Source organism: Heloderma suspectum, chromosome 2 (genome assembly GCF_057233095.1).
Source record: "Heloderma suspectum isolate Gila_16-S chromosome 2, 16-S_ref, whole genome shotgun sequence".
Classification (NCBI taxonomy): Eukaryota; Metazoa; Chordata; class Lepidosauria; order Squamata; family Helodermatidae; genus Heloderma; species Heloderma suspectum.
This window is the reverse complement of record NC_139459.1, coordinates 375,142,219-375,165,309: the sequence shown is the minus strand read 5'-3', so window position 1 is coordinate 375,165,309 and position 23,091 is coordinate 375,142,219. Positions and strand designations below refer to the sequence as shown.

Below are 23,091 nucleotides of genomic sequence, written 5' to 3'. Positions count from 1 at the left end.
ATGTGTTGAGTCGCCTCTTGTGCTGTTGGAAAAGAGTGTTTGCTATGATCAGCGTGTTCTCTTGACAAAACTCTATTAGCTTTTGTCCTGCTTCATTTTGTACACCAAGGCCATGCTTGCCTGTTATCCCAGTGATTTCTTGACTTCCTACTTTAGCATTCCAATCCCCTATGATGAAAAGGACATTTTTTTTGGTGTTAGTTCTAGAAGGTGTTGTAGGTCTTCATAGAACCGATCAACCTCAGCTTCTTTGGCCTCAGTGGTTGGGGCATAGACTTGAATTACTGTGATGTTGAATGGTTTGCCTTGGATTCGTACTGAGATCATTCTATCGTTTTTCAGATTGTACCTCAGTACTGCTTTTCCCACCCTTTTGTTGACTATGAGTGCTACTCCATTTTTTCTAAGGGATTCTTGCCCACAGTAGTAGATATAATGGTCACCTGAATTAAATTTGCCCATGCTTGTCCATTTTAGTTCGCTGATTCCCAAGATGTCGATGTTCAATCTTGCCATCTCATGTTTGACCACCTCCAGCTTACCTTGATTCATTGATCTGACATTCCAGGTTCCTAAACAATATTGTTCTTTACAGCATCGGACTTTCTTTTCACCACCAGACACATCCACAGCTGAGTGTCCTTTCGGCTTTGGCCCAGCTGCTTCACTCTTTCTGGCACTACTTGGAAATACCCTCTGCTCTTCCCCAGTAGTGTATTGGACACCTTCCTACCTGAGGGGCTCATCTTCTGGCGTCATCTCTTTTAGCCTTGTGATACGTTCCATGGGGTTTTCTTGGCAAGAATACTGGAGTGGGTTGCCATTTCCTTCTCCAGTGGACCACATTTTGTCAGAACTCTCTGCCATGACCTGTCCGTCTTGGGTGGCCCTGCACGGCATAGCTTATGGCTTCACTGAGTTACGCAAGCCCCTTCGCCACAACAAGGCAGTGATCCATGAAGGGGGACCTTGCTGTACCGGGTGGTAGATCCAAGTATGAATGTGTCTCCCTCCAGTGTGGTGTAAGCATGAGTCACCCTATACTTGTCCCTCATGGGCAAAATCCATTTAATTCAGAGAAGAAATGGGCTTTCTTTCATCTTCCACACAGGTGAGAAACCAGACCTTCATTCAAAGCATGGATGAATGAACAGAGGTGAAGGACCCTTTATTGGTCAATGCTGAAAGAGCATTTCACCAGCTACACATTGCTTCCCAAAGAAGAATGTATTTGCAGGAGTAACCATATAGATGCTTGGAGTGTGGTGAGGGCTTCAGTAGCTCCACAAATCTTAATGTACATCAGAGAATGCACACAGGGTTGGGAGAACACATAAATACATGTAGTATAGAGAGAGCTTCTGTCAACATATACATTTTACTTCTCATCAAATAATCCACACATGTATATTTTGTGTGTCCTATGTATACTTGAAGAATGTTCAGAACTTCTGGAAAGAAGGTGGAGTGCAAATCTTCAAATCAAGGGATTCACACCAAGGGACAAACACATCAATATTCAGACTACAGCTTTTCTGATGAACCATCCCTTGAAAACAAATCGAGACTCTACACAGTGCAGAGTCCACGTAAACGCTCACGATGTGGCAAAGATGTCCATTTGTATTCAAACTGCATTACACCTGAGAGAATGAGTGCGTCTGGGAAACAAACTTCAGCTGAAGCTAAGAGCTTACAAGAATCAGAGCAATCTCGTGATTCGGTCATCCCCTCTCACAGAAGGTATCAAGAAGCTGGGGGAGGTTAAACAGGAACGTAGGAAACTTCCTTTATACGGAGTCAGCTCCTTGGTCCATCTAGCCCATTATTTTCAACATGGAGTGTCAGCACTAACATTGTGTAGCTCTTCCATCTTGTCTTCCTCAACACAGTAAAACAGATGGAAGAAGTGGTGGGAAAACACAGGAGGGCTGTGAGTGGAATACAATGACATCTAGACCCCCACCCCACAAAATTCCAGGAATGAGGCAGGGGTGATGGCACAATTAAAGCCTCAGCTGGAAGCTCCCTGGTTTAGCATTTCCACCACCTCCTTAGGATGAGGTAAACAGTTGAAGCAGAGCTAGGTTTGATCTAAATCAGGGGTGTTGAAACTCTTTCAGCCCAAGGCTTTCATCTTCTCAAACTGGGGAGAGGTAATGAGTGGGGTACCGCAGGGCTCAGTCCTCGGCCCAGTGCTCTTCAACATTTTCATTAATGACTTGGACGAGGAGGTGCAAGGAATGCTGATCAAATTTGCAGATGACACAAAATTGGGCGGGATAGCTAATACTTTGGAAGACAGAAACAAAATTCAAAGTGATCTGGATAGACTGGAGCGCTGGGCAGAAAACAACAGAATGACATGTAATAGGGATAAATGCCAAGTTCTGCACCTAGGAAAAAGAAACCAAGTGCACAGTTACAAGATGGGGGATACATGGCTCAACAACACTACAAGCGAGAAGGGGCTTGAACTGTTGTCAATCACAAGCTGAATATGAGCCAACAATGTGATGTGGCTGCAAAAAAGGCAAATGCTCTTTTGGGCTGCATTAATAGAAGCATAGCTTCCAAATCCCAGGAAGTACTAGTTCCCCTCTACTCAGCACTGGTTAGGCCTCATCTGGAGTACTGTGTCCAGTTCTGGGCACTGCACTTTAAGAAGGATGCAGACAAGCTGGAGAGGGTTCAGAGGAGGGCAACGAAGATGATCAGGGGACTGGAAACAAAGCCCTATGAAGAGAGACGAAAGAACTGGGCATGTTTAGCCTTGAGAAGAGAAGACTGAGGGGAGATAGGATAGTGCTCTTCAACTACTTGAAAGGTTGTCACAGAGAGGAAGGCCAGCATCTCTCCTCGATCATCCCAGAGTACAGGACACGGGATAATGGGCTCAAGTCACAGGAAGCCAGATTCCGGCCGAACATCAGGAAAAACATCCTGACTTTTAGAGCAATACGACAATGGAACCAATTGCCTAGGGAGGTGGTGGGCTCTCCCACACTGGAGGCATTCAAGACGAGGCTGGACAGCCATCTGTCAGGGATGCTCTGACTTGGATTCCTGCACTGAGCAGGGGGTTGGACTCAGTGGCCTTGTAGGCCCCTTCCAACCCTACTATTCTATGATTCTATAAGGGACGAATTCCATTTTGGAGAAGCCCTTGGGGGCCGCATTCCAGTGGTGACTGGGGCCAAAACTAAACGGGGTGGGGCCAAAATACCTGCATATTTTATCTTCAAGCACTTACAGTCACTAACTAAGCTGTAGGAGAGGCATTTCAACTGTTTAGAATGGGCGGAAAAACTCCACAAAAGCCAGGAAACCATCGAAAGATTGGTGGCAGGGGAAAGGGCTATGGCCCTGGAGGGCTGGATTTGACCCACAGCCCTGAGGCTGTACACTCCTGATCTAAATACTGATGGCATTAAAGCTGAAATCTCCACCTGACCCTCTCTAGACATTTTATATAGACATTTAAGGGCAATTCTTTGCATGTATAGACAGAGAAAAGTCCTACAAGTCCCAGTATGCCCCCGCCAGTATGCTCGACATCATCGGTGTTGAGGAAAGATTTCAGCCTTGAAGAAAGGCTTTTGGATACAGAATGGGACGGGGCGCCATCTTCTTCTTCACCTCAGGCATCAAAATGTCTTGGGCCAGCCCTGCAACCTTACTTTGTTTTCGATGTACTTCCCTCCCCGCATATGTCTGTGGGCAGTTGTCTTGTTTTGCTGATTATATGTCAGCCGGGCTGAGGAGACGAATAAAAAAACGACTTTAAATAAACAAACAAACAACAAACTAGTTCTCTGCCTTGCAAATCCGCCATCTCTTAACACTTGAGTTTTTAAAACAAGTTGTAATCCCCTCCCCCGAAAAAACACCACTTTAAACACATTAAAATTAAATAGAAAGAAAGAGACAAGGAGGGATTGTAGCCTATTCTCTGTCTCTCTATTTTTGTCACCCCCCCCCCCCACACACACACACACTGAGAGGCCCAATGATGCAGCCTGTGGGTTTCGTCACACGGAGCTTTTATCCTGCGATTGAGATTGCTTCACGGAAGTTTGCGGGCTCTTTACATGGTGCCGTGAACCTCCAGGGTGTCACCTGCACTAAATGCCCTCCCGCCATTTGGGGGAAGCTCCGACTGGTTTCTGGAGGGAGGGAGGTTGGTGGAGCTCCTTTCTGCACGCTCCACTGGCCTGCCTCCTTCGAAGTTTGCTCTGGAAGCGCTAAAACGCCATTGTGTAAGTGGTGCGGGCTGCTTGCGCAACAGAATTGGTGGGGTGTAAGAGAATCGGTGGGAGCATAAGCACCCTGATTGGATTCTGCACTGTGCATGTCCATTTGGGGTGTGTTTTTTCTCTTGTTCCTAGGTGTATGTGATTTTTAATCCCTCAGTCCAAATAAAGTTTTGTTGGAGGTGCAAATGCTTTTTGAATGGAACACTCTTCTGCCTTAGTGCAGTTCAGTTCCCAGGATCTTCTGCTACTCTGTGTAGGCTTCTAAATATCACATCATGCACTTTGTATAGCGTATTTTTAATGGTCTTTAATTTTTGTGAACCAGAGAGATTCGGCTGTAGGGTGGTATAGAAATAGAATAAATGAAATGAAATAATATTAGAACTCAGAGGGGTCATCCCATGAAGATGATTGGTGGGAGATTCAGGACAGATAAAAGGAAGGACGTCTTCACACAGTGCAGAGTTAAACTATGGGATTCGCTATCACAAGACGATGGCCACCAATCTGGATGGCTTTAAAAGGGCGTTAGACAAATTCCTGGAGAAGGCTATCAATGGCTACCAGTCCTGACGGCTATGTGCCCCCTCCAGTACCAGAGGCAGTGAGCCTATGTGCACCAGTTGCTGGGGAACATGGGTAGGAGGGTGCTGTTGCAGTCATGTCCTACTTGTGGGTTCCCGGTCGACAGCTGGTCGGCCACTGTGCGAACAGAACGCTGGACTGGATGGACCCTTTGGAATGAAATAGAATGTCATGGGCCCGGTCTTTCAAGCACACACACTCAGGCAATCTGACACAGGAGGCCCAAATCAGTGAGACTTCTTTCATGTAGGAAATCCCACGGCAAAAGCTTCATGGTTGCACTCGTCAGAAAACCTATTGCTTATGGTCATTAGCTATAGGTGCTATGTAATTCCAGAACAGTCCAAAGCTAAAAACTACAACCATGAGACAGAATGTGAGGCTAAGCCCAGTGATGTAGTGGAGCCCCGGCACTTTTTCATTAGCAGGGACTCTGATATCATCTGCCACCCCCCTCAGAATTCCTGGTTCCCTCTGAGCTTAGCTGCAATCCTCACTGTAGCTGTGGGGAAAATGAGTTTTCCAAGAAACAATATATTGTTCCAAGTTGGAATGGAAAGTATTTGGGATGACTTGGTCTGGAATGGGCAATTAAGACCTATTCGCTTTACCAAAGACGTGCTCCTGGTGGAGATAAAACTAGAACTGGTTTGTTGATATGGATTGACACAACTGCCTGAAATATTTGGACTGCCCTTGGAGACTGTCACAATGAGCTCCTGCGTTTCCAAATTTACCACAACACCACTGTGTGCGCGCGCGTGCACGCGTGTGTAGTTCAATCCAGCTGGGTATGTGGACGTTTCTGTTGGAGGGGGAGGGGGGAGATATAATGAAGGAGCTTAGGGAAGGCTAATGGGTAATGCTGGGGCGCTAGGGGAGTGTGCCGGGGGCTGTTTAAATGAGAAGGGATCTGTCTGTGAGGGCTAAGAGGGTGAGGCTTCCACTGAGTATCATATTTTGAAAACCTAAAATGCTAGTGTTTGAGTGAGTGGGTGAAAAAGATTTTAACCCCCCTGCGTTTTTTCTCAGACATCCAATGGAAATACCCCTGCCTTACTGTCCGCTGCACTGTTTCTGGATCCCTGTTGAAGGCTGTATACCTTACAAGGTAGTACAATCGTAGAAGGGGGCGCGGCTGTGACTGTCACGAAGGGACCCTGCACTTCTGAATGTGCCGCTACACGACTGGCTAAGCAACAAAGAGCACACACAAGGAAAGTGCACAGGTGTGTTGTAGCTGTGCATGCTTGTTGTTGTTCAGTCATTAAGTCGTGTCCGACTCTTCGTGACCCCATGGACCATAGCACGCCAGGCCTTCCTGTCCTCCGCTGTCTCCCGGAGCGTGCTCAAGTCCATATTCATTGCATCGGTGATGCTACCTAGCCATCTCATCCTCTGCCGTCCCCTTCTCCTTTTGCCTTCAGTCTTTCCCAGCATCAAGGTCTTTTCCAGGGAGTTTTCTCTTCGCATTAGATGGCCAAAATATTTGAGCTTCAGCTTCAGTATCTGTCCTTCCAATGAGCACTCAGGGGTGATTTCCTTTAGGATGGACTGATTTGACCTCCTTGCAGTCCAGGGGACTCGTGAGAGTCTTCTCCAGCACCACAGTTCAAAGGCATCGATTCTTCGGCGCTCAGCCTTCCTTATAGTCCAGCTCTCACAGCCATACGTTGCTACTGGGAAAACCATAGCTTTGATTAGACGGACCTTTGTCGGCAAGGTGATGTCTCTGCTTCTCACTATGCTGTCTAGGTTTGTCATAGCGTTCCTCCCAAGGAGCAAGCGTCTTTTAATTTCATGGCTACAGTCACTGTCTGCGGTGATCTTGGAGCCCAAGAAAGTAAAATCTGTCACTGCTTCCATTTCTTCCCCTTCTATATGCCAGGAAGGGATGGGGCCAGGTGCCATGATCTTTGTTTTTTTAATGTTGAGTTTCAAACCAGCTTTTTCACTCTCCACTTTCACCCACAACAAGAGGCTCTTTAGATCCAACCTGGCGTTTCTCATGATGTACTCTGCATATAAATTAAATAAGCAGGGCAACAATATACAGCCTTGTACTCCTTTCCCAATTTTGAACCAATCGGTTGTTCCATGTCCGGTTCTTACTGTTGCTTCTTGACCCTCGTACAGGTTTCTCAGGAGACAGGTAAGGTGGTCTAGTACTCCATCTCTTTAAGAATTTGCCACAGTTTGTTGTGATCCACACAATCAAAGGCTTTAGCATAGTCAATGAAGCAGAAATAGACGTTTTTCTGGAATTCTCTTGCTTTCTCCATGATCCAGCGAAAGATCTCTAGTTCCTCTGCCTCTTCGAAATCCTGCTTGTACTTCCGGTAGTTCTCTATTCACGTGCTGCTGAAGCCTAGCTTGTAGGATTTTGAGCATAACCTTGCTGGCATGTGAAATGAGCGCAATTGTGCGGTAGTTTGAACACTCTTTGGCATTGCCCTTCTTTGGAATTAGAATGTAAACTGACCTTTTCCAGTCTTGTGGCCACCGTTGAGTGTTCCAAATGTGTGCAAATTACAACCATAAACCGCTGTGCACTTTTGCTCCCTGCCCCTGGAAAAATGCAGGCAGACGCCCACGCTGCTCTAAGGCACGAGTGGGGAGAACGTCGATCTCGAGATGTTTTGGACTTCCATCTCCCAGCACTCCTGACCTTTGGCGATGCTGGCAGGGGCTTCTGGGGGTTGAGGTCCCCAAAATCTGGAGATCGACCTTCTGCCCACCCTGGCTCTAAGGATTAAAATAACCAACTGCATTCCTAGAAAGGCATCTAAGAAACAGGAATTTAACCTCAAAAGTCACTTCCGCCCCCTAGCTTGACATGTGTGGGTGTCGGAGCATGAAGCCCTTTTGCAGAAGCTGAACAGCAACCTCAGCTGGTACCACGAACTTTTTTGTAAGCCGTGGCTGATGCCGGTGAGGTTCATGAGGAACAGATCCGGGATCTGACTAGGGCCCAGGCGGTGGCCCTGGCAGAAGGTCTCCTCCTGTGCCAGGCAGAAGAGAAGAAGCAGGAAGAACAGCAGGTAAGAGCATATCGTCCTGAGAGTTCATGCAAGCAAATCCTATCCTGAAAGCAACTGTGCAAGATAGTTTTATTTTATATTTAATATTTATTATTACATTTATACCTTGCATTTGTCCTCATGTAACTAACCCAAGGCAGCTTACACGATCCTCCTCCTCTCCATTTTATCCTCACAACAATAACCCGGTGAGGTAGGTTGGACTGAGAGTCAGTGACTGGCCCAAAGTCACCCAGTGAACTTCGTAGCTGAGTGGAGAGTTGAGTCCAGGTCTTCCAAGTCCCAGTCCAACACTCTAACCACTACATTTCACTGTCTCTCTCTCTCTATAAAAACACACACACACACAGGGTCCAGTTTAAGCTAGATTATCTGCTTTGGCAGAAATGGGACTTCTCCGCACCCCACTTTGTACAGCAGCCCCTCCAGCTCCCTTCTGAAGGGGGGTGGAGGTGTGATGTTGGGGGAAGGGGGAGACACCCCCCCCCAAACTGGGCAGCAGGACTTTTCTCTTACAGAAGATGGATCCAGCCCATTAGATATTGAAAATATATATATATATATATATATATATATATATATGTGTGTGTGTGTGTGTGTGTAATTATATGTTTATGCGTATGTGTAGAGTTGTATATATAGATCATAGAATCCTAGAATAGTAGGGCTGGAACGGGACTACAAGACCATCGAGTCCACCCCCCTGCTCAATGCAGGAGTCCAAGTCAGAGCATCCCTAACAGGTGGCTGTCCAGATATAGCTATATATAGACTCGATGGCCTTGTAGGCCCCTTCCAGCCCTACTATTCTAGATATAGATATGAAAGACAGAAAGACTAATCACAGAGTATTAAAAAAAATATTTTAAGCTAAACATTTCGGCTTCCGCCCTCATCAGTAGCTGTGCTGTTAACTCAGCAAAGAATAAAGCCAGTGTGTCCTCACATCTCAGAAAGGCTGGGTTTAGACGACATGCTAACCCATCGTGGGTCGCGTTCAGGAGCGACCCTCGATGGCTTAGCGTCTCGCATGTTCGGCCGCCCACGATTGGTAAGTTATCCACACTTGTAGCCCACCCTCTGCAGAGCAGGTTTGGGGCCCTGGAGTAGCTTGCCGTGTTGTGCGTCAGGCATTCCACAGGTGAATTTGGGCGCTCGGTGAATAAATCCCCGCAACCATAGAGAAGGCCAGCTGGAGCGCCTGGAAGTTCGCAGCCACAGCGGCAGGAGGACACGAACAGAACCTCGGAGTGGGGACGGGTAAGGGAACCACGCTGCTCTGCACTTGTGTGGGGGTGCGCGTCGTGGTTCCCCTACCCCTCCCTGCGTGATTCTGCTATCCACCCTCCCCCTGTGATTGGGTGAACGCACCCAAATTGCGACTAGGATTTGCGTGTGTAGGACTGATGTGGAAATTAAATGTGCCTGTGTGTGAGATGAGATAGATAAGCTTTTATTTATCGTTTAACATCTCAATGCTGCAATTAATAAAGATGTCTTTATTTTATAAGCTACTGTGCCTACTGCTTGTGGCTACGAAAGGGGTAAAGTAAAAGAGAGACTAAGCAGGTGAGAATAAAGCAGGGGAGCCCCCCATCTCACAAAGGAAAGGAGCTGGACCTGAGGGGAAGGCCCTGGTGACAGCGTTCTTGCTGTGGGAAAGGCCTTGTTAAGGGAATATCCTCGCTGCGAGAGGCATGAATGCCACAATGCCCTCCGTTGTTTCAGGTGCAGGAATGACCCCCCTTCCCCCACGTCAGAAGACCATCAGAAGGGGCTGGTCAGAGGCCTCTCTGCAGGGGCATCGCACAGGAGGCTCACATTTGGTACGCCTCACTGGGTAAAGATCCCTTGTGCCCGAACTGCAAAGTGCCGTGAAGTTCTATGAATCTCGGAATGGAGTAGAAATGAGAAGCGACTAGAACTGACTGCACCACTTCAGACTGGGACCAGTTTTGAATTCTGCCTTAGGTAAAAAACACACACACCTATGTTCCCCCCTACAAGTAGAAAACAAGCAAAGCAAGAAGACAACTGGGCTTCCTGTCTGATTTTATTTAATTATTTCATTTATTTCATTTCTCTATCTCCCAATAGCCGAAGCTCTCTGGGTGGTTCACAAAAATGACAAACCACAAATACAAGATAATAAAACAAAATATAATTTTTAACATGTGTTAAACGAAAAACCATTTAAACAGCTAAGACGGTTTCAATAAGACAGTGGACCTGATAAAGATGGCTGACAGAAATGCCCCATCATGTGCCATTAAATGCCTGGGAGTAGAGGAGAGTCTTAACCTGGTGCTGAAAAGATGACAGTGTTGGCTCCAGGTGGGCCTCAATGGGGACACCGTTCCACAATGGGGGGGCCACCACTGAGAAGGCCCTCCGCCTTGTTGCCACCTTCTGAACCTCCCTCAGAGGAGGCACTTGGAGGAAGGCCAAGACTTCTACCTCCATGCTATCAGATGTTGATAGTAGCGTCCAGGTAAGTTCATGTCGGGAGCGGTGCTCTGTGAGGTATTGCTGCCCTGAGTCATGTAAAGCTTTATAGGTTAAAACTAGCACTTTGTATCGGGCTTGGGAACATACAGGCAGCCAGTGCAAGTGGGCCAGACTTGGTGTTATACACTCAGACCTTCTGGTCCCAGTTATTAATCTGGCTGCTGGGTTTTGCACAAGCTGCAGCTTCTGAACAGTCTTCAAGGGCAGCCCCACGTAGAGTGCACTGCAGTAATCTAACTTGGAGGTTACCAGAAGGTAGATTACACATAGATGATGTGTTACTTTCCTAACCTCATGGTATATTCCGTGTACGAGAGCTTCAGTATTAACATCTTCCACCTGCAGATTGAAGTTTTGGTAGTTGGCCTCCTGTTTCAAGACTCTGCCACCTCATCCCGCTCATGTGTGTATGTAGGTATTCCTTAAATTTATATACTGGCACAGCCCTCAGTGCAGTTTACCTTCATTAACTCCCCCCCAACAATAAAACAACAACCAAAACAATAAATACAATCTCAAAATACTAAAACATGAGAAACATTAAAGAGCCAGCAGTAAAGCGAAGGATCGCAGCCAAAATTAAATGCCTGAATCAGGGTCCCTCCCTTGGCCCTGTTCATCTTGAGGTATCAGCAACTCACCCTGGAGGAATCTTGGCGAGATTTGTGCCAGTACCTGAAAGTTAAAGAAGTCATTTGCTCTTCTGAGGGTTATTGTTTTTGCTCAGAAAAGGATCAATTGGGACTTTCGAGCCCTGCGAAGCCAAGACATCATTCCGCCAATTAACTGTCCAGGCAGAAATATATTTTATGAGGAAAGCGGGCAAGATCCTTTCCCTGTAAGAAAGGCAAGCGAACAGACAGAGAGGAAGTTAAGACAGAGAAGCAGTAAAAACAGGAGGAGGGCACCAAAGTATCTTGGGCTAGCCCTGAGGCAGCCTAGTAGCCTAGAGGAAGTTGGACTACAACTTCCATAAGCCGCAGCCAGCCTGGGTGATGGTCAGAGACTGTGCTCCAAAACATCAAGGGTTGGATCCAGGATCTCTCTTGTGCAAGAGGAAGGGCTCTGCTGGCAGAAGGTTGCTCTGCCCAGTTTGGGGGGATGTTTATTTATTTAGCATCTTTCGACTCCACCTAATGCCCAGCGTTTCTGGGCAGATTACAGCTCCCATCATCCCTCAGCCAGCATGGCTTGTCTGCTTGTCTTATGGATCCTGGCTCGTTTGGGCACAACACGCCACCATCCCTGGTTCAGACAGACCACTGAACCACCCTTCCCAACCCAGTGCCCTCCAGATGTGTTGGACTACATGTCCCAGCATTCCTGACCACAGGCCATGCCCGCTGAGGATTGTGGGAGCTGTAGTCCAACACAGCTGGGCAGCACCAGGATGTATGGTATGAATGCGTTGTTACATCTGCGGCCTGCCTGTTTTCCTCCTGCAAGGAACCGTAACGCAGCTCACACGCTCCTCCTCCTCTCCCTTCTTATCCTCACGACAGCACTGTGCGGCTGCTCGGCTGACAGAGCCACTGACTGGCCGCGTCGCCCAGTGAGCTTCGTGGCCTCGAACCGGGCTCTCCGGAGTCCCAGTCCAGCACTCGAACTAGTCTGCCACGCTGGCCGCGGAAGGGGGATCCAGACAGCAGGCCTGCAGGGCTGGTTTCCTTCCCTGCAGGGCAGTCAGGGAAGAGGCCGGCCCACTTCGCGCCGGGAATTGAGCAACCTCGTCCGCGGGGGCTTGGAAGGGGGCCGCGCTGCGGTTACTTTCTCCGCGGGAACTTGGGCCCCGGCGAGGCCTGGGCAGTCTGCAGCCAGCGCGGCCTCCGGGACTTCTCCCTTCTCTCCCCGCCGCCCATTGCGGGAGCACCGTCTCCGCGTCTCCGCCCCGATGGGACACAAAAGGGACCCAGCAAGCCCTTCCTGAAGCGCTGCTGTGCCTGCATTTTACATGCAAGAACGTCTGCGAGGAAACCGCCTCCCTCCCTCCCTCCCTCCCTCCGGAGACGAGGGCGGCCCTGCTCGCTCTCCCCGCGCGGCCCGCGCGCCTGCGGCCTGCTGAGCGCCCCCCGCCGGGCCCCTGCGGGCCTTCCGCTCCGCGCGGGAGCAGCGCGGCCGCCCGCGGTGCCGCGGGGAGGATGGCGCGGGTTGAGGCGGCGAGCTGGCGCTCCTAGAGGGGCCGGGGGAGTGGCCGCAGCCCCCGCTCCGCGGGCGGGCGGGCGTCGGGGAGCTGGGCCGCCGCTTCCGGCCTGCTCCTGCCCCGGGCCGGGCGCTCGTGTCCCCCGCCGGCGCTCGGCTCCGCGGCCTCCTGCGCGCCGGTGAGTGGGGGGGCGCGTGGGGGGGCGCGAGGCTGCCGGGGGGAGGCGGGGCGGGGCCGGGGGCGCCGGGGAGGAAGACGCCGGGCCGGGCGGGGGAGGCTGGGGGGCTCCCATGGCTGGATGCAGCTTGGCCGCCCCTCGAGAGCATCTGGGTGAACATAAGCGGAGCAAAGAACATGGTGGCCGGAGAGGGTTCAGAGGAGGGCGACGGGGATGCTCGGGGGACTGGGAACAAGGCCCTGTGAGGAGAGGCCGAGAGAACTGGGCACGTTCCGCCTGGAGGAGGGAAGGCTGAGGGGAGACAGGATCGCGCTCCTCAGGTACTTGAACGGCTGCCTCGGAGGGGAAGGGCAGGACCTCTTCTCCATCACCCAGCGTGCAGGACACGGAGTCACGGGCTCGAGTCACAGGAAGGCAGATTCCGGCTGAACATCAGGAAAAACTTCCTGACTGTCAGAGCACTACAGCAATGGAACCAGTGACCCAGGGAGGCGGTGGGCTCTCCCACACTGGAGGCGTTCAAGACGAGACTGGACAGCCATCCGTCAGGGATGCTCTGACTTGCATTGAGCAGGGGGTTGGACTCGATGGTCTTGTAGGTCTTGTCCAACCCTACGATTCTATGATCTATAAATACACAAAACATAAAATGTAAATATACTCTGCTGCCCATGTTCCCCAGCAACTGGTGTACATAAGCTCACTGCCTCTGTTACTGGAGGGGGCACATAGCCATCGGGACTAGCAGCCATTGATATCCTTTTCCTCCAGGAATTTGTCCACCCCCCTTTTAAAGCCGTCCAAAGTGGTGGGCATCACTGCGTCTGGTGGCAGTGAATTCCATAGTTTAACTCTGCGCTGTGTGAAGAACTCCTGAATCTCCCCTTAATCTGTCCTGAATCTCCTACCAGTCAGCTTCCCGGGATGACCCTTTTGCATTCTGGTATTATGGGAGAGGGAGAAAAATGTCTCCCTATCCATTCTCCCTGTGCCATGCATAGTTTTCTACACCTCTATCATGTCTCCCCTGATTTGCCTGTTTTCTAAGCTAAACAATCCCAGATGTTGCAATCTTTCCTCTCGCGAGTTGCTCCAGCCCCTTGATCATTTTAGTTGCTGCTTTCTGCCTGTCTTCCCACTCTACAATATCCCTTTATTAGGCACAGTGACCAGAACTGTGCACAGTATTGTATGTGTGGTCGCACCATAGAGTTGTATAAGGGGAGTATGGCCCTGGCAGTTTCATGTTCAGTAAATTAAAACTTCTCAGTCACTTAGGTGAAGGAACCTTTCCCCAGTTTCTGGCTCCTCTTTCAGTGTTTGGTTCCTTTCCTGCAGGGAAGAGAACCTGTCATTCGCAGGAATCGACTCTTTTCTCCTCTTTCCCTTGACATGTTGGCTTTGCAAGATTTAATAGCCCCAGCAATTACAACAGTTCCTGCCTTAAACCACTTGGCAAAAGGTGAAGGTGATCCATCCACCCCAATGGAGGCTGCCTTGGACAAGATGGAGACAGAAAACCGAAACTCAGCTGGCCCAGAGGCAAAGAAAGCCGCCCGTACCATCCAGGTTGGGAGCAGCGGAGAACTCTGGGAAGCAGCTGTCCAGAAGCTTCTGGGTGAAGACTCCTTGAGCTCAGACAAACGGCAGCAGCATTTCAGGCAGTTTTGCTACCGGGAGGCTGAGGGGCCCCGAGAGGTCTGCAGCCGACTTCACAATCTTTGCTGTCGGTGGCTGAAGCCGGAGCAACACACCAAAAATCAGATCCTGGACCAGGTGATCCTAGAACAGTTCCTGACCATCCTTCCACTGGAGATGGTGGGCTGGGTGAGAGAATGCAGGCCAGAGACCAGCTCCCAGGCGGTGGCCCTGGCAGAAGGTTTCCTCCTGAGCCAGGCAGATGTGAAGAGGCAGGAAGCGCGCCAGGTGAGAGGGTTTCATCCTGGTGGCTGCAAATAGCTGGCAGTGTGAGTGAGGACGTCGTAAAACAGACTCCCCCAACCTGATGCTGTCCAGATGTCTTGGACTACAATTCCTAGCACGCCCCCGCTGGCATCTCGGGCTGAGGCATGCTGGGAGATGTTGTCCAACACATCTGAAGGGCTTAGGTTACAAAAAGCTGTCCCCAAAGAACCCTCCAGTTTCCCTTGATGCCTGTTAGGAAGAGGAGGACCCAACACCTTTCCTCACCCCACTCCCCAGTCCTTTGCATGCCCCCTTCCTCTTCTAAGTCTTCTTCTCACTTCTTGCCTGGGATCCCTGTTGCTGTTTCAGGTCCAGGGGCCATTGGCGCAAGAGGCCTCTGATTTCTCAGAGGCCGAGAAGGCTCCGTCGGGTGCCCCACAGAGAGAGCCGTCCAGGTGGATCATGCAGGAGGCTGGAGGAGGGGCCACCTCGCTGGGTAAGATGGATGTGTCTCTCTGTGCTTGGCCTCCCTGCCTGGAATACGCCAGAAACCTGTGTGTGCTTCTCTTTTCCTCTGAACCTGTCTAAAGCGTTTGGGAAAGGGCTGTCGCTCGGCGGTAAAGCACACGCCTGGCGCCTGGGAGGTCCCAGCTTCAGTCCCCGGCACGTCCAGGTAGCACCGGGAAAGAACCCTGTCCGAGGGTCAAGATTCAGTCTCAGAGCAGCTCTTGGCGGCCGTGTGGTGTTCCTGACTCTTGACCAGTGAGAAAGGCCTTTTCAATAGGGCCTGTTCCACAGCAGGCAGCACCTCCACCAGACACAGGACCGCTGCCACCAGGACGGCTTCCTCAGGTTCAATATCTTTACTTCGTGAGCTGTTCGGACACATCCTGACCTGTATGATTCTCTTTATTTCTTTACCCTATTGTAGCCATGAGCTGCGGGTGTAGGGTTTTATAAAACCTAAAATATCTATCATTTAGAGGATTAAGATGTTAAACAGTAAATAAGTCACTTTAAAAGCTTATATATATATATGTTTGTGTGTGTGTATCCTCTGCCACTCAGCCACACTTAATTATCTCTTCAGTCATGTACACGCAATTCTGTCTATCTCTTCCTTGTCCATTCTGAATTACGCAAGCAAAGCCCCCTGTGTATGGAAAATAATAGTGATAATCTTCCATCTGGCTCTGTCTCCCTCGTAGGCAGTGAAGCGTTGCTGGCGATGCGCTCTGGGTCGTCTCCCCTTTGCGGCGGAATGGGCGGAGCTGTTGGGCAGCCAGGCCAGGTAGGGAAGGAGTCCTGGGGTTGGAGAGAGGACCTGCCTTCTGAGAGAAGAAACGCGCCACTCACGGAAGGTCTATGCCCTGTTTGGGGGGATCCCCCCCTCCCCATCACAGCTCCCCCACTCAGCAGGGTCTCCTGTCTCTCTGTAGCGCTTTGAAGGGGCTGGAGGGGCTGCTGTGGGAAGGAGGCTCTCTCTGACCTGCCTGCTCCCTTTGCTTCTGCCCACTAGGAAGGCCGTCGCTACCTCGGCACCTGAACCTGCAGCCTCCTGGCTTTAACTCCCCATGTGGATTTTGCTTAGAAGGGGAAGAAGCGTCACGTTCACTTTTCTTCTCCTCCTTCTCCCTCTTCTTCTTCTTTCAGGACCAAATAACCCTTGAGGAGGTGTCTGTGTACTTCACCGAGGAGGAGTGGGCTCTCTTGGATCCGGGCCAAAGTGCCCTGCACAGGGCAGTCATGGCGGAGAACCGGGGGATCGTGGCTTCTCTGGGTACGACTACCCCCTGTCCAGACATTGCCAGTTCTTCCTCAGTGCCCAGCATCCTCCTCTTCGCTCGATTCTGTGGGCCTCTGCCGTGGGTGGCGAGACCCTTACCTTGTGGCTCAGGGGCTGCCTCCTGCCTTGGCCCCAGACCGGGTCGATGACTCCAGCGTGGCCCCCCCTCCCGTGGCTAAGGAGCCCTGTGGAAACATTTAACGTTTCCTTTGGCGTCCTTCGAAGGAAATGCCAGAGGAACAGGGCTGCTTGGTGGTAGAACTGACAGTCTTGGGGGTGGGGGCGGCTTCTCCTTCGCTGGAGGCGTTTCTAAACTTTTGGTGGGCACAAGCAATGGTGGCACAGGACAAGCAGCCCGATACTTCGCTGTGGCAATTAAGATGAGGTCACAGTGCATTGATGGCTGAGAGTAACAGTTATGGGGAGATACTGTTTATGACAGGGGTCCCCAAAGTTTTTGAACCCTTTGGCTCATTTGAGAATTTGAGAACCTGCTGTGGGCACCCACAAAATGGCTGCCCTGGGAGGCGTGGCCTGGGACAAGTAATCTGCCCCAAAGACTGGGTACAAGGCAGAGGTGGGGGCTCAGCCCCAGCACACTGAACAGCTCCCTTGAACCCACAATTTTCAGCACCGACAGATACCTGTTTCCCAGCAATCCCAAGTGCTGTTAAGAAAGTGTGTTGCTTGGTTCTTGAAAAGTGAGAGGGGAAGGGCACCTTGGAGGGTGCCCAGAAAGTTGTTGGGGGGGGACACACAGGAGGGGGGCATTGGTCCCCACAGGCAGCACATTGCTTGTCCCTGCACTAGAGAAACACTTTGGGTTTGGAGCAGTGAGGCTGCTGGCTCTGATTTCAGTCGGGCCATGAATCCATTCTGGGATTCAGTCGGAACCAGCCAGAACTCTAAAGGAGCTGTCCAAGGGGATGAACCTATTTTGGGTTAAAACCCAGAATGGAAGCACAGCCCCACCGAAATCAGAGCCACCAGCCTCCACTGGGTAGGAGGTACTTAAGCTGAGGCTGGATGGCCATCTGACAGGGCTGTTGTAGCTGCATCCTGCATTGCAGATCCTGCCATGAGCAGGGGGTTGGAGTAAATGACCTCAGTGGTCCCGTTGAATGCCAGAATTCTCTTCTGTAGATCAATGTCATTTACTTGGCTGGAGGCAACTCTACAGGGTCTCTATTTCCTCATTTGAGACTCCGTCTCTTTCATGGGCTCTTACTCCCTTCCTGTCTCTTCATTCGAACAGGTGATGGGTGGGAGAGCAAGAGCAAGAAGGAAGCACCCAACGGGTTTCCGGAAGGAGCCAGAGGTAAAAATGGAGGACATCAGACAAGGAGAAGGGGAGTCAAATGGAAGCAACAAGAGGTGTCTCCTGCTTATCGAAGTGGCGAAGCCTCAGTTCAAGGAAAAACAGCCAACGGAAAGGAAGGGCATAAGTGCCCAGCGTGTGCGAAAATCTTCCGTTATAAATCAAGCCTAAATTGTCATTGGAAAACTCACACTGGCGAGAAACCATTTCAGTGCTCCGAGTGCGGAAAGAGCTTCTGTCAGAAGGCAAACCTCATTAACCACGAAAGAATCCACACAGGAGTGAAACCATTTCAGTGTCTGGAGTGCGGAAAGAGCTTCTGTCAGAAGGCAAACCTTGTTCAACACCAAATAATCCACACAGGGGAGAAACAGTTTGAATGCCCTGATTGTGAAAAGAGCTTCTGCCAGAAGGCAAACCTCATGAAACACCAAATGATCCACACAGGAGTGAAACCATTTAAGTGTGTGGAGTGCGGAAAGAGCTTCCATTGGAGAAGAGACCTCACTGATCACCAAAGAACCCACACAGGGGAGAAACCATTTCAGTGTCTGGAGTGTGGGAAGAGCTTCAGTCAGAGGGGAACCCTTACGGATCATCAAAGAACCCACACAGGGGAGAAACCGTTTAAATGCTTGGAATGCGGGAAGAGCTTCCGTCACAGCGGAACCCTGGTGGACCATCAAAGAACCCACAGAGGGGAGAAACCATTTAAATGCCTGGAGTGTGGAAAGAGCTTCCGTCGGAGGGGAAACCTTACTCGACACCAAAGGACCCACGCAGGGGAGAAAGCGTTTAAATGCCTGGAGTGTGGGAAGAGCTTCAGTCAGAGGAGAAAACTTACTGACCACCCACAAACCCACACAGAGGAGAAACCATATAAATGCCTGGAGTGTGGAAAGAGCTTCAGTCGGAGGGGGAAAAGGGCCTAACTCAGGAGCAGGCAGCTTCCTGTGTCCCTAAAAACGGCCTTAAGACCAGGAAGAGCGGCTGCTGGCACACTGCTCTTTTATTTCCGCCATTTTTCTATATATTGCTTTCTATTCCTATGTATCCATAAGCCCTTAGGTAGCTTAGATCAGACTAGATTCCTCACATCCCCACTTTCCTCCATCTATGCCTGTCAGTTTATGAATCTTATCTTCCCTGTCAATAAAGTTGTTCCTTTAATTCCTACCCTTTCTCCTATATTCACTTATCTTTCTAGAACCTTCCTGAAAGGCCCAAATAGGTCGTCTTGCAGACCAGGAGGCACCAAGGTGAACTTTCAATGCTGTCTCAAGTTCCTGTATAAAGTACAACCATTAGTAACTGAATGTAAGAATCTGAACACCGGACGTAACCAGTTGCAAACGTTTCAGATGTTGCATTTGCAGAAGCATCCTTCAAGATCTACGTTTGTTTTAATCGCTGAATGTTCCCTCTATGAACTGCTGAAGAAGTTGTAGGGAGGTGGAGATGAAGAGTGAATGAGTTTGTTTAGAGAAGGACCTTGGCACACGTAAAGACAGCAAGTGAGGATCAGCATAGAAGAAGGTAAACGATTTTCTAAACAACAGGGGATTTTCTAAACAAGAGGGGACCGTTTAACATAACAGCTTTAATGATAACAAAAGGAACATTGGAAGAGACCTTGAGGGCAATTGACAACAATCATTCAGGGATGGGACATGATGAACTATAAAGAATTGGCAACATTGAGGCCTTTCAGGCCTAGACTCCTGAGCATGTACAAAGTTTAAAAGGCTCCTTCCGGGAGGAAGGGACCAATGGGCAATTGGACCTGACAGTGCGGTTTGTCTGTTTCCCTGGTCCAAAGGCAGCACATGTTCAGGTCCAGCCTGGCCAGCATAGCAGTGTGGTGTAAGTATGTCAGGGGTAGAAAATGGGAGGGCCATCTCTCTGTCACTGCATTGGGGAGAGGGTAATATCTTGTGTTGTCATACTTAATTTGGGGCTTCGTAGCCAACACGCCACTGTGTAGTCAAATATTAACCAGTTCCGTACTGGGCCCTTGCTCCTCTTGGCTTGTCAAAACTGGCAGGAAGGAACAGCTGGCCGGCCAGGGAGGTGATAAATGCCTCCTTGTGTGAGGGAGTGGTCCTGGGCCGCCTCAAAGAGGCAGTGGGTAGACCCCTCCCGAAGAAGCCCTCCCTGGACCCGCAAAGCCTTAAGAATTTTAGGCCAGTGGCAAATGTTCCTTTCCTGGGCCAGGGTCTTGAGCGGGTGGTTGGCTCAAGGTGGTGCTTGGGGGCTATTGCTCGGCCCCGTGGATTCTCCAGTATGGGGCTCCAAAGGGGTTGGTTTCTCCGCCCATGCTATTCAGCATCAATGTGGAACCGCTGAGCGTGCTCATCCAGAGCCATGGAGTGCGCTGTCATCAGCACACAGCTCTACTTCCCCTATTCATCTCCTTCAGGTGGGGCTGTGGATGTGCTTAATCGGGGCCTGGCTGCGACAATGGATTGGATGAGGGCTAATCAACTGCAACTCCGTCCAGACCAGACTGAGGTGCTGTTGGTGGGTGGTTCTGTTGACCGGATAGAGGGTGCTTGGCCTGTTTTGGATGGGGCTGCGCTCCCCCGAAGGAGCAGGTTCGTAGCTTGGGTGTTCTCCTTGAGCCATCTTTGTCACTTGAGGCTCAGGCGGCCTCAGTGACATGGAGTGCCTTCGACCAACTTCGGTTGGTGGCCCAACTATGCCCCTATCTGGACAGGGATAGTTTGGCTGCCGTTGTCTATGCTCTGGTAATCTCCCAGTTAGATTACTACAGTGCACTCTATGTGGGGCTGTCTTTGAAAACGGTTCAGAAGCTGCAGAGTAGCTCGTGCCAGATTGATAACGGGGACAGAAGGTCCAAACATATAAGACCACTCTGGCCCACTTGCCCTGGCTGCCTGCATGTTACTGAGCCTGATTCCAGGTGCTGGTTTTAACTGCTAAAGCCTTACACAGCTTGGGACCACAATACCTGACAGAGCGCCTCTTTTGAAACAAACCTACCCATATACTATGCTCAACATCTAAGGCCCTCCTCCAGCTGCCTACTCCAAGGGAAGCTTGGAAGACAGCAACAAAGGAGAGGGCCTTCTCAGTGGTGGCCCCCCCAATCATGGCATGCTCTCCCTGATGAGGCCCGCCTGGTGCCAAGTCAAAACCTTTCTCTTCTCCCAGGCATTCAGCAGCATATGAGAAGTTTTAATTCATCTGGATTGTCCTATATTGATGGTTGTTTGCTTGAGGTTGTTTGTTCGAAGTGTTTTAGACATATGTTGTTCTCTTGTATATATTGTCTGTTTTTTTTGTAAATGGCTTTTAATCTCTGTCTACTGTATTTTAATGTGTTTAATTCTTGTAAACCGCCCAGACAGCTTTGGCTATGGGGTGGTATAGAAATGTAATGAATAAATAAGTATTTAGGGCTGGAAAGTCAAACTTGTGTCCATATTAATTTGGGAACTGTAGTTCAACTTGGGCCTTGCAATAAATCTTCTACCTTCTTTCAAATGTCCTTGTATCTGTCTTCACCTGTATAAATAAGGTCCTCTGGTTTTCTCAGCCTGATCAATGGGAGAAATCATATATATAATTCAAAATAGGGTGGCAGTTGGTCATCCGTTTTTGACTGCCTTCCAGTTGACCAAATCTCATGAAACACACTTCACTGAAAAGCTCTTGACACAGAGATTCCACAAATTATAATGGTTCTTACTGTAATTCAAAGTTGACAGTTTATTTTTGCCCATAAAGCTTTTTAAAAAGAATTCGGCCATCTTCTATAACAATGTACTATAAACTTTTATTTTTAATTTTAAAAAATGATTAAACAAACATAATTAATTGCAAATTGGAGCAAAGTCAAATATGAACACCAAAAAAGTCTCTGAACACTTATAAACACAGGTGCAGGTCAAAGTACAATGCTATGCTAGTACCATACAGCCTATGAACAAATCCTGAGGGTTAAGAAACACCTACAGCTCAAAGTAACCCAGTCAATGTTTCATTTACACCGAGAACATTGTATTCAAGGCAGTTTGGTAAAGATAAAAGATGTAAATACAGATAAAACACAGTTAAGTTCAATCTTTCATTAGAACTTATTTTTCTCCCCAAACACTGTTCACAGGGAACCAATTGGTAGTTTTTTTATAACATGCATGTCAGATGGACCGTCTCCGGTTGGTGGAAAGATCCGAGTGTCTCGAGGTGGAATAGAACTGCAAGAATCCAAAAGGATCAAAGAGTCAGGAGGGAGACCGAACAGAGGATCAGACACTTGGTCCGTGGAGGGAACTTCAGTGAGCGCACGCAAGTTACCTCCCATCGAAGAATGCTCACAGAAACAAAAACATATAAATGCTCCGAGTGCACAAAGAGCTTCAGTCACAATGGAAACCTTATTTCTCACCTCAAGAGTCCACATGGGAGAGAAGCCATACAAATGCTAGGAGTGTGGGAAGAGCTTCAGTCGGAGCTCAACTCCTAATTCTCATCAAAGAATTCATATAGGGGAGAAGCCATAGAAATGCCTGGACGGTGACAAATGCTTTAATGCGAAATCATGCCTGAATGCACACCAGAGAATTCACGCAGGAGAGAAGCCATAGAAATGTTTGCAGTGTGGACAGGCGAGCAAACAGACAGGAAGTTAAGACACAAGCAGTAAAAACAGGAGGAGAGGAGTGTGGAGAATGAGGCCTTCTCAATGGGGCAGAGAGCAATGCTTTCATCTGGTTGAGATCACACAATGCAGCATTTACTCCACTGGTCTGTCCTTAAGATCCCATGCTTCCACCCCCACCAGTCCCCTATAGCAGGGACAGGCAACGGCCAGGGCCGGCCCTACCATTAAGCAGAGTGAGGCAGTCACTTCAGGTGGCAGAAGCTGGGAGGCGGCTGTCAGGTGTCGGAGGAAAGACTTGAGTGCTGAGTGGCCTGCCCTGTGCCCCCTAAGATAGCCTGCTCCTTCAGGCGCTGCGGAGGATGCTGTCCCACTGTCAAATGTTAAAGGAACAGCCCAGTCGGCCTTTGTCCATGGAAAGGGAGAGGGCGCCATCTTGTTCTTTGCCTCAGGCACCAAAACATCAAGGGTTGGATCCAGGATCTCCCTTGTGCAGAAGGAAGGGCTCCGCTCGCAGAAGGTTGCTCTGCCCAGTTTGGGGAGATGTTTATTTATTTAGCATCTTTCGACTCCACCTCATGCCCAGCGTTCTCTGGGCAGATTATAGCTCCCGTCATCCCTCAGCCAGCATGGCTTGTTTGCTTGTCTTATGGATCCTGGCTCGTTTGGGCATAACACACCACCATCCCTGGTTCAGACAGACCACTGAACCAGCTTTCCCAACCTGGTGCCCTCCAGATGCGTTGGACT

At 49.7% G+C, this 23,091-nt stretch overlaps 2 protein-coding genes across 19 annotated transcripts in view; both read left to right on the top strand.

The window, feature by feature from the left end:
• Window positions 1-6,503, top strand: part of LOC146356214 (uncharacterized) — a 30,173-nt gene extending 23,670 nt beyond the window's left edge. For 2 of the 8 annotated variants that reach the window (XM_084831826.1, XM_084831823.1), the window contains one exon: window positions 1,112-5,656. In XM_084831826.1, the coding sequence (XP_084687952.1) occupies window positions 1,112-1,146 (35 nt within the window). In that variant the 3' untranslated portion in view covers window positions 1,147-5,656. Of the gene's footprint in view, window positions 1-1,111; window positions 5,657-5,873 lie in introns of those variants that run through there. The other 6 variants (XM_084831821.1, XM_084831825.1, XM_084831820.1 and 3 more) reach the window with 6 other exon arrangements.
• Window positions 6,504-6,695: 192 nt separating this feature from the next.
• On the top strand, window positions 6,696-22,718 carry LOC146356213 (uncharacterized). Of its 11 annotated transcripts, XM_084831603.1 has the most exons (8): window positions 6,696-7,882; window positions 9,394-9,451; window positions 9,611-12,708; window positions 14,047-14,634; window positions 14,983-15,109; window positions 15,822-15,904; window positions 16,267-16,393; window positions 17,655-22,718. In XM_084831603.1, the coding sequence occupies exons 4-8, from the start codon at window positions 14,101-14,103 to the stop codon at window positions 18,647-18,649; spliced, it is 1,866 nt and encodes a 621-aa protein (XP_084687729.1). In that variant the 5' UTR covers window positions 6,696-7,882; window positions 9,394-9,451; window positions 9,611-12,708; window positions 14,047-14,100; the 3' UTR covers window positions 18,650-22,718. The 11 variants fall into 11 exon arrangements, with proteins under 11 accessions (XP_084687729.1, XP_084687732.1, XP_084687737.1 ...); XM_084831606.1 differs by lacking the exon at window positions 9,394-9,451; XM_084831602.1 differs by lacking the exon at window positions 6,696-7,882 and having other exon boundaries at window positions 8,487-9,451.
• Window positions 22,719-23,091: the final 373 nt, after the last annotated feature.